General features: G+C 45.1%; 1 protein-coding gene across 4 annotated transcripts in view; it reads right to left on the reverse strand.

Moving 5' to 3' along the window:
• The window catches only part of Uaca (uveal autoantigen with coiled-coil domains and ankyrin repeats), an 88,186-nt gene that overhangs the window by 2,362 nt on the left and 72,712 nt on the right, over nucleotides 1–13,112 (reverse strand). For all 4 annotated transcript variants that reach the window (XM_076925443.1, XM_076925442.1, XM_076925444.1 and 1 more), the window contains exons 14-18: nucleotides 10,620–10,656; nucleotides 9,484–9,536; nucleotides 4,458–7,166; nucleotides 2,778–2,930; nucleotides 1,270–1,335 (exon numbers count right to left, since the gene is read on the reverse strand). In XM_076925443.1, coding sequence (XP_076781558.1) covers nucleotides 1,270–1,335; nucleotides 2,778–2,930; nucleotides 4,458–7,166; nucleotides 9,484–9,536; nucleotides 10,620–10,656 — 3,018 coding nt within the window. The remainder of the gene's footprint in view (nucleotides 1–1,269; nucleotides 1,336–2,777; nucleotides 2,931–4,457; nucleotides 7,167–9,483; nucleotides 9,537–10,619; nucleotides 10,657–13,112) is intronic.

Genomic DNA, 13,112 nt, shown 5'->3' on the forward strand with positions numbered 1-13,112 from the left:
TCTCTCACTGAACCTAACGCTGGGTTGGTGGCAAGTCTCAGCAATCCTCTTGTCTCTGCCACCCTGGGAGCTGGGTTCACAGGCACTCAGGCAGCCATGCCTGTGTCTTTCCATGGGTTCTGGGATCAGAACCCAGGTCCCCATGTTTGGCAGCGAGTGTGTTTAACCCACTGAGCCATCTCTGCAGCCTGATCTGTGCTGTTCTATCCTCTCATAAACATCCTGTTCTGTTGCCCACTGAGACAGCTCTAATACTCGAAATAATCTTTCAGAGCTCAGCAAATGTCCTACCCGCTCAGAGGGCAGCAGGGAGCATCCTTCCTGCTGTCCCTCTTTTTAGAACTCCCTCCAACCCTAGAGGAAAAGTGGACTACTGATTTTAAGAATCTGATGTCAGAAAGTACGTTTACTGTTCAATTGAGCTCTCTCTCTCTTTTTTTTTAAAGTCATGTTTCTTTGAAATTTGCTCTCTTCCCCCTTGCTCCTGTTTTGCTTTAATAGAACAGCGTGGCTAACACATCTTGAATCCAAATAACTTCTAGTATCCCCCACTCGTGATTCCAACGCTGTCTCTTTGAGTACGTCTTCCTGTGCAATCTATTCTGAGACCGCGGGAGACTATTCACATGGCTGCCACGGAGCAGAAACAACCCATCTCTCACACCCTAAACATTTTCTTAGCATATTTCTTTTACAGGCCTTCTCAGGACAACACAAAAGAAGAGGATTTACAATCTTTTGCTTCACCGAGTTTAAAGCTCCATAAGTAAATAACCAATTATAACAGACCAATTTTCCCTTAAATTCTTACAATTCTGTGCATATCCCCTTTGTCCTTTTCTGACTTTTCGAATGTTCTCTCCTTCAAAGAATGCCCCCCAATACCATCAGGAAACATATGCAGCCCCCTCTATTCCCTCCCCACCCCTCGCTGACAGCCACGTGTGATGTCAAGGCATTATCCCAGCTAGCAACACTTAACGTGAGCTGCCATCGTGTGTTGCCAAACTGTCTCGCGGATGAGTGGCAAGCAGATGGAGACAACACTAAATTTAAGATGTTGTGTTGCTGTGTAGCTTTGTAAATTGTTCTGGGAGATATGCAAGCCATGATTAAAAGAAACACAATTATTTTTAAATAAGCATACGGGCTAGAGCAACTTCAAATGTCGATTACACGCATGTACGTTTATTCAAAAAAAAAAATAAAAACAGTATTTTATTTTTCCCTAAAATGAATAGTCTTTTCCAAAGACACAGCTGTTCCTACCTGTGCGGCACTGAGGAGGTGTGTCCGGTAGATAGTGATGACTTCCTGGTGCTGCCTGTCAGCATCCTAGAACCGTGGGAAGGCAGACAGAGGAGAACGTTAACGTTAACAGCATGTGTAGCAGTGAGTGTGAGACCGCCTGCTGCAGACTGGCAGGTTATTAAAGGGCTCCGGCCACCCTTAGAACAGAAGGGCAGATGCCGAATTACACATGATGGAGACAGTTTAGGGTTTTCCCTAATACATATTCATGTTCCCAAGAAAGCAATGCCATTTGCCCCAAATTTCAGGGGATCACTGTGTGTGTCTGTGTCTATGCAGAACCCATAGAGGCCAAAGACATCAGATTCCCTGGAGCAGTTATGGGGTGCTGTGAGCTGCCTAATGTGGGCACTAGGAAGTGAACTTGAGTTCTCTACAATAGTAGTATATACTTCTAACTGCTGCTCCAGCTCTCAAACTCGAGTCTTAAAAATAAACAACAACAACAACAAGACAACAAAGAAAGTGTTGTTGTTGCTATTATTAATTATCATGCATACTGTTTTAGTGTAGGAGGACATGAATGGGAATGGGGGTGCATATGAACACACACATACACAAAGACTTAAAATAATAAAAATAGATATTTTTAAAAAGACATGGCTTCTGCTCTTTGGACTCTGAAGCTGAAAAGCTTGGATTCTCTCTCATACATAAGGAGGCATCTGTCCTCCTGGAGTCTTTGAGCCAGCACTGACAAAAGGGAAGAGCTAGCTCAGTCCTAGACCCCTAGAATGTGACTCTGGAGGGAGGTCTCCCCTCCCACCCCACCTTTAAGTGGCTTCCTTGGTTGTTGGGCTTTCGTGCCAGTGCTGTTCCCTGCTGTGTCACCTCCCAGAACCTCTGCTCTTGATGCCTCTCACAGGCATGCACTACTGCGTCTACTAGGCCTGCCTTTTGTCACCCCCGGTCATGGTAGCTAGATCCCACCTCTGTGGATCTTTTTATACTATTTCTGTGGCCTGGAAGATCCTCTGCCTCCCTTTCATCCACCAAAATGCTTTACACACTCAGGCCAAGTTCTTCCTTCTTCAGAACCAGATCCCAGTTGATACTAGCCATTCCTTCCTGGGAAGTGGATGTTGGAATGTGACCCCAGACTATGCATGTTAGAAATAGTTCACACATACTCACAAATACACACATACTCATGGACACATACACTCATGGATACATACACACACAACACACTCATACTCACACACAGACACACACATAGATACACACTCATGGACACATGCACATAAAACACACTCACTCACACACAGATATACCCCCCTCCACACACACACTCATACACACACATAACACCCACCCACTCACACATTCTCATACACTCACATGCTCTTGCTCTCTCTCTCTCTCTCTCTCTCTCTCTCACACACACACACACACACACACACACGCTCACTCACACACACTTGCTCACCCCGCAGGCCCCACCCCTCAGCACCCTGGACACTCACAGCCAGCTGCTGCTGCAGGTCCCTCACTCGCTGCTGCAGTGTGTCCACCAGCTGGCTCTGCCGCTTGGTGGAGCTGCCACTGCTGTAGGTGAGCTGAGAAAGGCCGTTGAGTGCTTGCTTTAGTCTCTCGACATCATTCAGAAGTTCGGTTATCTTTTGAGAGACAGGGAGAGATTGTAAGAAAGTGTACCCCACAGAGAGTGTGCGGATAAAAAAATCCTCACACAGAGATCATTCACTTGAGACACAAACTTTAAAACAGCGGGGAAGATGCTGCCAAGACTCTACCAACAGAATACACAGCATACTATTCATTCAATTTCTTGTACTTAATTCCAGTAAATTTCTTCCAAAGACAACACCAAATGGAGGCCAAACATCATGAACGCCCTAAGACTACAGCACCAGCTTACTTTTCTCCAAGCATGAAAGGGCCTCTGATGTTTTGAACACTGGAAAGGGGTTTTATTAGATGGAGCATGAAAACTAAGAAACCTTGGCTCATGTGCACACAGGATTAACTTATGTGCTTTCTTCTTATCCAGGGTTGTATTATTTATTCAAATAGTTTTTTTTTTTTTTTAATTTATCTATTTTTGTGTCTGTGTGTGTGCAGTGCCTACAGAGACCAGCAGATGGCATCATGCTCCCACCCCCCAGAACCGGAGTGACGGGTTGTGAGCTGACCAAAAACATCAGTGCTCAGTCTTCTGGAAGAGCAGCCAGCAAGTGCTTTTAACTGCTAAGCCGCCTCTGCAGTCCCAGGAGTTGCACCGTTTAGTATCTGGCAATGTGCATGAATAGATGCAGGAGACAGCTACCACAGTGGTGTGTTTCTGCATCCTAACAACTTTGCACGGAAGCTGAGTGGCTTTAAATGCTAGATCTTACGCGAAGCCATGCTGCTGAGGGAGGGCGGGGGCCAAGGCCACGTTTACTCATTCCAAATTTCTCCAGCGCATGGAGGCCATTTCATAATTACTTAATGAACACATTGAGCTGTGATCAGTCTTCATTTTTCATCTCCATGGTACAAACTAGACATCTAACAGCTTCAAAAATATTATTGTGTACCTAGTCTGTAAAACTGGACCATAAGGAAGAAAACCAAGAGGGAAAGATAAATTAAAAATCCTGCTCCCAAAATGCTTTAATTTAACGAGTGGCAAAGCTAAAACGAACCTGAAGTTTGAGAGGAACTATTGGCTATAGGTTAGACTGGCCGCTGGGGACTGCAGGGTAAAGGAAAGGTGCACAGAACCCAGCAAAGCACAAAAGGACCCAGCATCCCAGACCACGTGTGTGGGGACGCCTGTGGGTAGAATACATGGTGGCTTGGGTTCATCGTACTGGTGTGAGTAGGGAGGTGGATTCTGGATGCTCCCCAGGGACATTGGCTTCTGGCAGCCAGAAGCCCACAAGATTCCAACTCCTCACTACAAGAAAGTGAGCTTGAGTCTTCCCTTTGTCCCTAACCATCAGCTGAGGGGACAGACAGAAGAAACGCCTTTGATTTTTGTCCTCTTTCAATTTATAATTTTTGACACACCTGTAGTCAAGCTGGAAGGGTGCTGCTTCATTAATGGCTTTGTAGACCTGACTGTGGGGTTCTACAGTAAGGACCCACAGCCCTACACTAAGGTTTCCCCCACCCAGCCTCATGGTCTACACCGTGCCAACCTTATTATCCTTCGCTTCGATCTGCTTGGCGGACTCCTGTATCCTCTGCTGAAGTTCCATGATTGTTGTCAGGGACTTGTCACACCGCTCCTTCTGATCCTCGATCTCCTGCTCGAGGTTGAGATGGAGCAGCCCCTTCTCGTCTTTGGCAGAGAGCTTCTCCTCACACACTTGGTCATACTTCCTGTTCAGACTGGCCAGTTTGTCATTTAAGTTGGAAATCTGGGTCTCCAAATCACTCTTGGTGGCTTCGTATTTCGACATGTCCACCACCTCTCGGGTCTCTAAGTTCCTCAGCGCCTGCTTGGTGTTCTGAACCTCCGTCTGGAGTTTGGAGACTTCCTTGGTTTTCTTCTGGCTTTCCTCCTCCTTTTCTCTCAGGCTGGCTTTCATGATTCCGACCTCTTTTTCGAAGGTTTCCTTTAGCTGCAGGTGATCCGCCAGGGTCACAGAGGAGTTCTTCTGATTCTCTAGCAGCTGCTGGAGCTGGCTCACCGTCTGCTGCTCTTTCTCCAGACACCTCTGCTTACTCCTCAGCTCCTCCTTTAACTGCTCAATGGTGCCGTTGAGAGATTTTTTTAGAGCCTCCACCTGCTCCAGTGGGACCGGCTGTTTTTGCAAAAGATTCTGGGCTGCAAGGATCTCGGAGGTCTGCTTGGCTTTTTCTTCCACCAGCTTCTCTCTCTCAGTCTTCACATTGCTGTACTTTTGGGACAGGTCCTTCAGCTGCTTGCTGAGTTCCTCTGTCTTCCCGCTCAGTGCTCTTTCTGCTTCCCTGGCCTCTTCCATCAGAACATTCCTATCTTGCAGCTCCTTCTGAAGGGCAGCAAGCTCCTTCCTCAGCCTCTCATTCTCTTGCTTGCCTTTCTTGACCTCTTCATCCCTCTCGTGACACTTGTGCGCCTGCTCTGATAACCGTTCCTTCAGCCCTTTCTCTGTGGCCTTGAACTTGCGTTCACACTCTTCCAAGCGGGTGAGGGGAGCGTACTTCAGCTTGATGCACTCTTGGATGGTGTCAAGCTCCTTTTTCTGGGCCTTAATTTCAGCATGCAGCGTGACGATCTCCTCCTGGGCCTGGCGGTAGTCGGCCAGGATGGCGGCGTTGGCATCCTGAGCCTCCTTCAGGCTCTGGCTCACCGTGTTCATCTTTCTTGAGTGTTCCTCCAGGCTCACATAGTCAGCCTTCATCTGATTCTGAACGTTCTCCAGGTTCCTCCTCAATACTTCATTCTCGTCTCTTAGTTTTGAAAATTCCTGGCTCATGTCATCAAACCTTTTCTTCGCATCCAGTAAGGCTCTGTTGGTTTTCTCCAATGTGCTGTTCAGGGAGGCCTTCACCTCCTCGTGGGTTTTGGCAGGCACATACTGGCTACTCATAGTCTTTTTCAAGCTGGTGTTTTCCGACAGAAGTGCACGTATTTTCTCCTGCCCCTCACCACATTTTTTATTAAGCTCAGACAGCTGCTTTTTCAGTTCCGCGATATTGGATTTCAGACCCATTAGCTCCTTTTCATGTTTCTCGGGAGCTACAAACACAGCTTCCAGGCGGTTGACATTCTTCGTCAACTTATCGTTCTCCACCAGCAGTCTCTCGGCTTCCAGCTTCTTCTCCGCGTATCTCTGCGTGGCGTCCGAGAGCTTCTTATTCAAATCCTCCACGTTTACGTCATGTGACTTCTTCATCTCCTCGCTGACCCTTAGAGGCACATAGCACGTTTTCATCTCCACCGTGAGGTTGTGCACCTGCTGGGTGAGAAGTTTGTTGTCTGCCTGCAGCTTCTCCACTTCTTTCTGTAGCGTCTGGTTTTTGAGGGTTAGCTCTGATACTTTCTTCCCCAGCTCTCCCGACTTCTGCTCCAACCTGCTCCTGAGCTGCTCCTGCTCCTCCGATCGGATGTGCTGGGCCCTAACACTCTCCAGATCCCTCTTCAGCTGTCGAATTTCCCCCTGTGAGCTTTCATAGTCCCGCCCCACCTCTGCCAGCCTTTTCGCTTTCTCGTTGATGTCATTGGTTAACGAGCTCTTCATGCTGTCAAATTTCTCTGTGGGGACGGAAAGGGCCAGCTTAGCCCCCAGCTCCTTCAGCTGGCCCTCCAGCTCCGCGACCCTTCGGCCCCTCCTCTCCCGCTCGACTTCACACGTGCTGCATTCCTTCTGCAATCGCTTATTCTCTTCCACCAGCCTGCCCTCATCTCTCTTGAGCTCTCCTATCAGCATCTCGCTCTGTTTGATCTGGCTCCTCAGCTTTCCCACCTCTGCTGAAGCGCCTTCGTATTTGCCTTTCATGTCTTTCAGCTGCTCCCTCAGTTCCTCCACGACGCGGTGGCTCCCCGTGGCCGCTTCATTGGTCAGGTGCTCTTTGAGGGCGAGGAAGTGGGTCTGCATTTGCTTGACTTTACCTTCGGACTCATACATCCTCTTCTGCACGTCTTTGAGGGCATCTTCCAGCTGCTTGATCTGTTCGTCCGAGTCCTCCTTGACTCTCTCGCACTCCAGAGCTAAGGCTTTGCACTCGGCGACCTTGTGAGCCAGTTCGTTCTGGAGCTTTAGTCGGTCCTGTTTCACCGAGTCACAGAAAGTTCGCATGGCGTCCAACTCTTTCTTTAAAATCTCATTTTCAGAGTATGAGGTCTGACTTGGTAAAGACAATTCCAGAGGCCTTAACATGGATCTGCTCTGCATATGGGGGGGTATGCCCGGTGATGTACACTGCCAAAAAAAAAAATAATCACAGAACTTACTGTTACTGTAGTGACTTCTATTTCATAGAGGGCTCTACACGGTATCTACCCTCATCAATAATCAAAGAGTTTTCAGATTAGGAAAACGGGAGAGATGGGAGGAGAAAAATAAAGGATCAATTTTGGGTAAGAAAAACAATTCTGGGTAGGATTTCCTTATTACACTCAAAACAGCTTGGGAATTCTTTTAAGTCAATGTCTAAGGAAATTAGCTGTGGCCCCTGTGCTCAGTTTCCCTTCTCCAGTCAGCGTGCCTACGTTCACAAGAACACGAGTTCCAAGAGTACACGCTCAGCATTCCAAATGTCATGGTATAGAATCTGCCCAGAACTTCAGGTTCTAAAGCAAGCCATCAGAACCCCCAAGTCAACACTGCATTTTAAATGTGTCAATAATTTCATAGAATTATTAGACTTGTATTTGTTTGTTTCTTTGTTTTGTGAGGTACACAAATACTAGGTAAGAGAACAAATTTAGAGCATCACTTTTTGCCTTCCACCATGTAGGTCCCAGGGTTTGAACTCAGGTCGGAAGGCTTGCGGGTGCGCGCCTTCTTCAGCTAAGCCACCTGGCTGATCCACACACATCATTAAATTTCTTTTCTTTCTTTAGATATATTTATTCGCTTTATGTATATGAGTACAGTGTAGCTGTCTTCAGACACACCAGAAGAGGGAATTGTATGCATTGCAGATGGTTGTGAGCCACCATGTGGTTGCTGGGAGTTGAACTCAGGACCTCTGGAAGAGCTGTCAGTGCTCTTAACCGCTGAGCCATCTCTGCAGCCCCATCATTAAATATCTAATAACATATATGTGACTTCTGAGCGCCCTCACTGTTAACTCCAATATAATCCTCTTTAAATTTTAAAAATTCCACCCAAATAAGCCCGCCTTGTGTGAGAACTGTCAGGAAAATGTCAATCAACTCACAAAAAAAGACATACATTTCCCTTCTAGCAGGAAGATAAATAGAAATCTTAGCACATAATATAAAACTTGATGGATACCTTGTTCCCTTGAATAATGAATGCTGACAGAAAAGAAGTATAATTAAACTTCTGAGAGAGATAGCTCAACTATCAGGGCGTATAATCATGAAAGACTTGATATAACTATTTTTACTTTCCCATCTAGTGACAATGTTTTTTATAAGTATTAATTCATCAATAAATGCCTTGGGCATAGGGACACCCTATTATTCAATGGGTAGAATTTTTTGTTTAAAGCTATTTGTGTAAATTAAAACTGTCTTGCTCTAAATCAAGGGAAAGAAATAGAATACGTTCCTAGCCTTGGTCTGCCTCTAGATCAGCTCTCAATTGCCCAGTTATCTTTGAACTCACACTAGTATAATTTGCCAAGAAACTGCATATACAGAGTCACACCTCCCATGCCATTACACGTATTACAATCAGATATTTATCCAGTCTTACCAAACACTCCGGTCACTCTCCCCACTAAAGACTCATGGGTCTTCATCATACACTCTTTCATTATTACTCTTTTCTTAGTCTCAGTAGCTGAGGCTAGCCTCAAAAAAATCTCTGTATTTAAAGCTGTCCTCGGACGTCTGCTTTTCCTGCCCCCACCGCCCAACTGTTGACCTCACAGACATTCTCGAGCACATCAGGTTTCTGCAGTGCTGGGGATGGGATCCAAGACTCTATGCATGCTGGGTAAATAGGTAAGAAAATCAGCCAACATTCTACCGCTTGGAAATTTTATTTTGAAGTAAGTCTATTTTCAAAACAAAGGATAAATATTTAATTGCAAAGAAAAATACGTTTCAATGCCCCAACTATTTTTGGATGATTCACACCTGTGCCCTTCTACATGGGTGCACAAGGAGAGTTAACATTCTGTGAGGAAGCTGGAGATCAAAGAGGACAGGCAGAAATGTCAATTTCTTGTTTAAGACACCGCAAACAGCGGTGTCACCACAAACACAGGGCCTCAGAAATAATAAACTGTACTTTTATTAAACTAAAAAAGCAAAACCAACCTGGACCATAAAAACCTTACTCAGTGATAACATACTTGGCAGTTATACGATGGTTTCTTCTTTTTAGATAGACCAAAATGCTTTCTTTTTAAAAAATGTTTTATTTTGGTTTGGTTTGGTTTGGTTTTTTTAGGCAGGGTCTCACTATGCTCTGGGCTGGCCTGGAACTTGCTGTATAGACCAGGTCTGCCTTGAACTCACAGAGATCCACCTACAAAGGCAACTGTCATCGCATCTGGCTCCCTTTAGTCAGGTTTTAAGTTAAATAACAAAAGTCTTACCTGTGAATCTGTCGTGTACATTTGACCTTGTTTATGAAGCATGTCTTCTTTTCCTAATTAAAACCAATAAATGATATTTTAAATATTCATGCCAAAGTTGGCCTAGTGTAGGCTAAAAGTAGGTATATTTTTCTTGTCCTTTATAATATAATCAAGATAAAAGCAGCACAATATAAACCTGTTCTTGTTCTAAAGTAGGCATATGCTTCCTTTTTCAGTAAAAGGAAATTCCCTTCAACAACAGGATCTAAGGTTGGTTTTTAGAAACACATAAGACTGGGCTGGAAAGATGGCTCAGTGGTCAAGGGCATTTGCTATTCTTCATGAATTCAATTTCCAACACCTACATCAAGTAGCTTACAACTGCCCGTAACTCCAGCTCCTGGGGACCTGGTACCCTCTTCTTGCCTTTGTGTGACTACTTATCCACACAGAGACACACATTTTAAAATAAAATACATACTTTTAAAAAGAAGTCTGTAAGGCTACTAGGTTAAATAGGCTACATGATTACAATAAACTGTATATAATAAGTCAAATTTACAGTTTAAACATTACTGTTGATCTTAATAGAGAAACCAAAAGACAGGCTTTCCAGGGAAATTGTATCAAACCGGAGAATAAAATAATAGAGGGGACAAGTTATCCTAAAATAACAAGTAAATAATTGCTTGTAAACATGTGAAACATTCACCCGCACTGAGATCAGTTTTTCTCCATCAGAAAACTGTATTTGTTTCTTTCCATTAGAAAAAAAAAAAAAAAAAAAAAAAGTAAGTCCTGGATTAAAGAGTTGGCTCAGTGGTTAAGAGAACCAGCTGCTCTTCCAGAGGATCCATGTTCAGTTCCCAGCACCTCTATAGCTGCTCACAACTGTCTGGGCGTCATCTCTATAGGGTCTCCAAAGCTTTCTTCCGGCCTCCATGGGCACTGCATGCAGGGCCTCTGTGCCTGTCTGCCACATTTCACCTTGGGCCACAGTGCTCCTCTGAGCCTCCCCCTCCGTCTGCTGGGGTATCACCTGCAAACAGGCTGCTGACACTGCAGGATGCAGTGGCAGCATGTACAGGGAGGTCCAACCTATAGGCAAGCCATCCCCCTTTGTCCTGAACTTAAGCCCATGCGTTCATACTTACGGTTACTCGAATAACTTCCGGATCCTGGATGATCACTCTGTAATCAGAAGTGTGAATTAAAACATTTTAGGTGTAGGCAGTCCCAACTTGTCAAATGCTCTATCTATTTCAGTTCTAAAGGATCCCATCCTTGAAAATACCCTGGCACATGGCTTGCCCCTCTGGCCTGTTCCTCCCTGTGAGCCTACAAAGGACAGAGTGCTGATGGCAGGGTCAGCTGGACCAGGCACTTCTCTAAGCACTCGGACAAACTCAGTCAAGTGCTTCAAGGAAACACTGCACAGCTTTAAACACAAGACTGAGTGAGAAATAACAGAGAGCCTGATGCCGCCCTTCTGCTCCTGCTGTGCCTGGTAGGGAAGGACGGAAGTGGCCACAGGCAAGGCAATGCATAACTGGATATCCTGCAACTGGAAATCTCACAGCTGGGACTGACTCTGGGGTATTGTAATCCATTTTTCTCAAGCTGTTGAGACGCAGGCTGTTGAGGTGCAGAAACTGTTGTTGCCAAATTAAACCAGGGCAAAGGCCTGCACATGGCAAAACACCAGTGGTGAGAAAAACGAGCAGAGACACACCTCAGATTCCCAGCATTTAAGCCCACTCGGACTGTCCCTTTTCCCAGTGAGGGCGTCCAAAGACTAGTGCAGAAGCGAAAATATTATACCCCAAGGGTCAGGGCGGGTCGGCTTAACAGCTCAACACCAGCCTCCAGCTTGGGAGACCATGGCAAAACCAGCCCAGTGTTTAACCCCTAAATTAGTATCACCCACAGTCCAGCGTTTCACAACTAAACTAACTCACCTCCACTAAATGCAGTGCCCCAAAGGCAGGGAGAAGCATGTGTGAGCTTAGACCAGCTGATCATTCTCCATGGCATTTAAAACTAGAGCCTGTAATCATTTACGGACTTACATGTGTATGTGGGGGGTGGGGGGTGGATGGACACAATACATACAGGAGTTTAAAACTTAACTTGGTTTTCTTGTCTTTTCTTAATTTCTCAACTACAGCATAAACTAGCCCCATTCAAAAGTCCCCAGGTTTCCCCCAGATCTGAACAAGATAAATGCCTTCAAACGATTTGTTTACACTCAGTCCACCAGAATACTGTGGACACTCAAGTCAGCTCTGTGTGTCTACAGGTATTAAGACTTGGATCCCTCCCTGGACACAGAGCAGAGCACGGCCTGGACTGTGTATAGCCTCCTATAGATTTTAACTTATTAGATTATTTATAATGTCCAGCACAAGGGAAATGCCATAGAAATAGTGTGTGGGATTATTTTGGGGAAAATAACAAGAAGAAATGCATCCGCATATGTTCAATGGAGAAATTTCCTAATTTTTTTATTTCCTGTCCTTTAATTTATGGATGTAGAGGTCAGGAACATGGATATGAAGTGTTGGCTTTAAATGATTTATGCAGGACTTAAATGACTATAATTTCATAAGTACATATAGGTAGGGCCTGGGATTTTCCTTTTGCTTTAAAAAAAAAAAACATTGCTTGTATAAAACTTCATCACAATAAGTATGTACTGACTGAGGAAAATGTTCCCATTGTCTTGCCGGGAAAGTGACTAAACAGGACACAGGACATGGTCACACCCCCTGCTTGCGGAAGCAACGCACACACATCAGCCGTGCTGAGATCACACCACCAACTTTTAACTTTTTTTTTTTTTTTTTAATTTAAAAGCATAAATACAGCAGTTAAGAGCACTCACTGCTCTTCCAGAAGGTCCAGGTTTGATTCCCAGTACCCACATGGCAGCTCACAACTGTATCTAACTCCACTTCCAGGAAATCCAATGGCCCCTCCTGGCCTCCATGGGTCCCGTGGTATGTGATGCACAGACACGCATGCAAGCAGAACATTCATACACATAAATACCTGTTTTAGAAAATTTGCATATTGGCTTTGAGATCTGAACTAGCAGTTACTTTTCCATAGTTTATTATAGCCTGTTGAGAGTTCTAAAGGACTCATATGCAGGATGTGCAAGCCCCTTACTGGGTAAATCTCTGTCCGAAGTCCTTTAAGTACAGATACAAAGGAAGCCTTCGTATGGGCATCACATGTGTGTCCTTGCAGGCGTGCTGTGCAGCCAGGGGGTGACATGCAGAGCAGCTCCTCGCCTGCAGCCAGAGTGTGAAAACATCGCCTACCGCTCGACTTCACGACCATGATTAAAATGTCATCCATGACCGTGAACAAAGATACCGAAGAAAATATCCTCAGCTCCTCAACTTACTCTGAAACTTTTAAGGCTGCTTGTAATAACCCTTTGAAGGCACTCCTGAATCTAAAACACTATTTTGTTTTACATTTTAAAATTTCCTGACGTATCCCAATATTACCCGTGTAGTGCCATGACCTTCCACATGTACACATCTGTCTAATCACAAACCAGATCAACAGTTCAAGAGTGAGCATCGCCATGCTGGACCGTAGTGAGAGAGGAGTCAGCCCAGCAGAGCCCTTCCTGA

Source organism: Arvicanthis niloticus, chromosome 26, assembly GCF_011762505.2.
Source record: "Arvicanthis niloticus isolate mArvNil1 chromosome 26, mArvNil1.pat.X, whole genome shotgun sequence".
Classification (NCBI taxonomy): Eukaryota; Metazoa; Chordata; class Mammalia; order Rodentia; family Muridae; genus Arvicanthis; species Arvicanthis niloticus.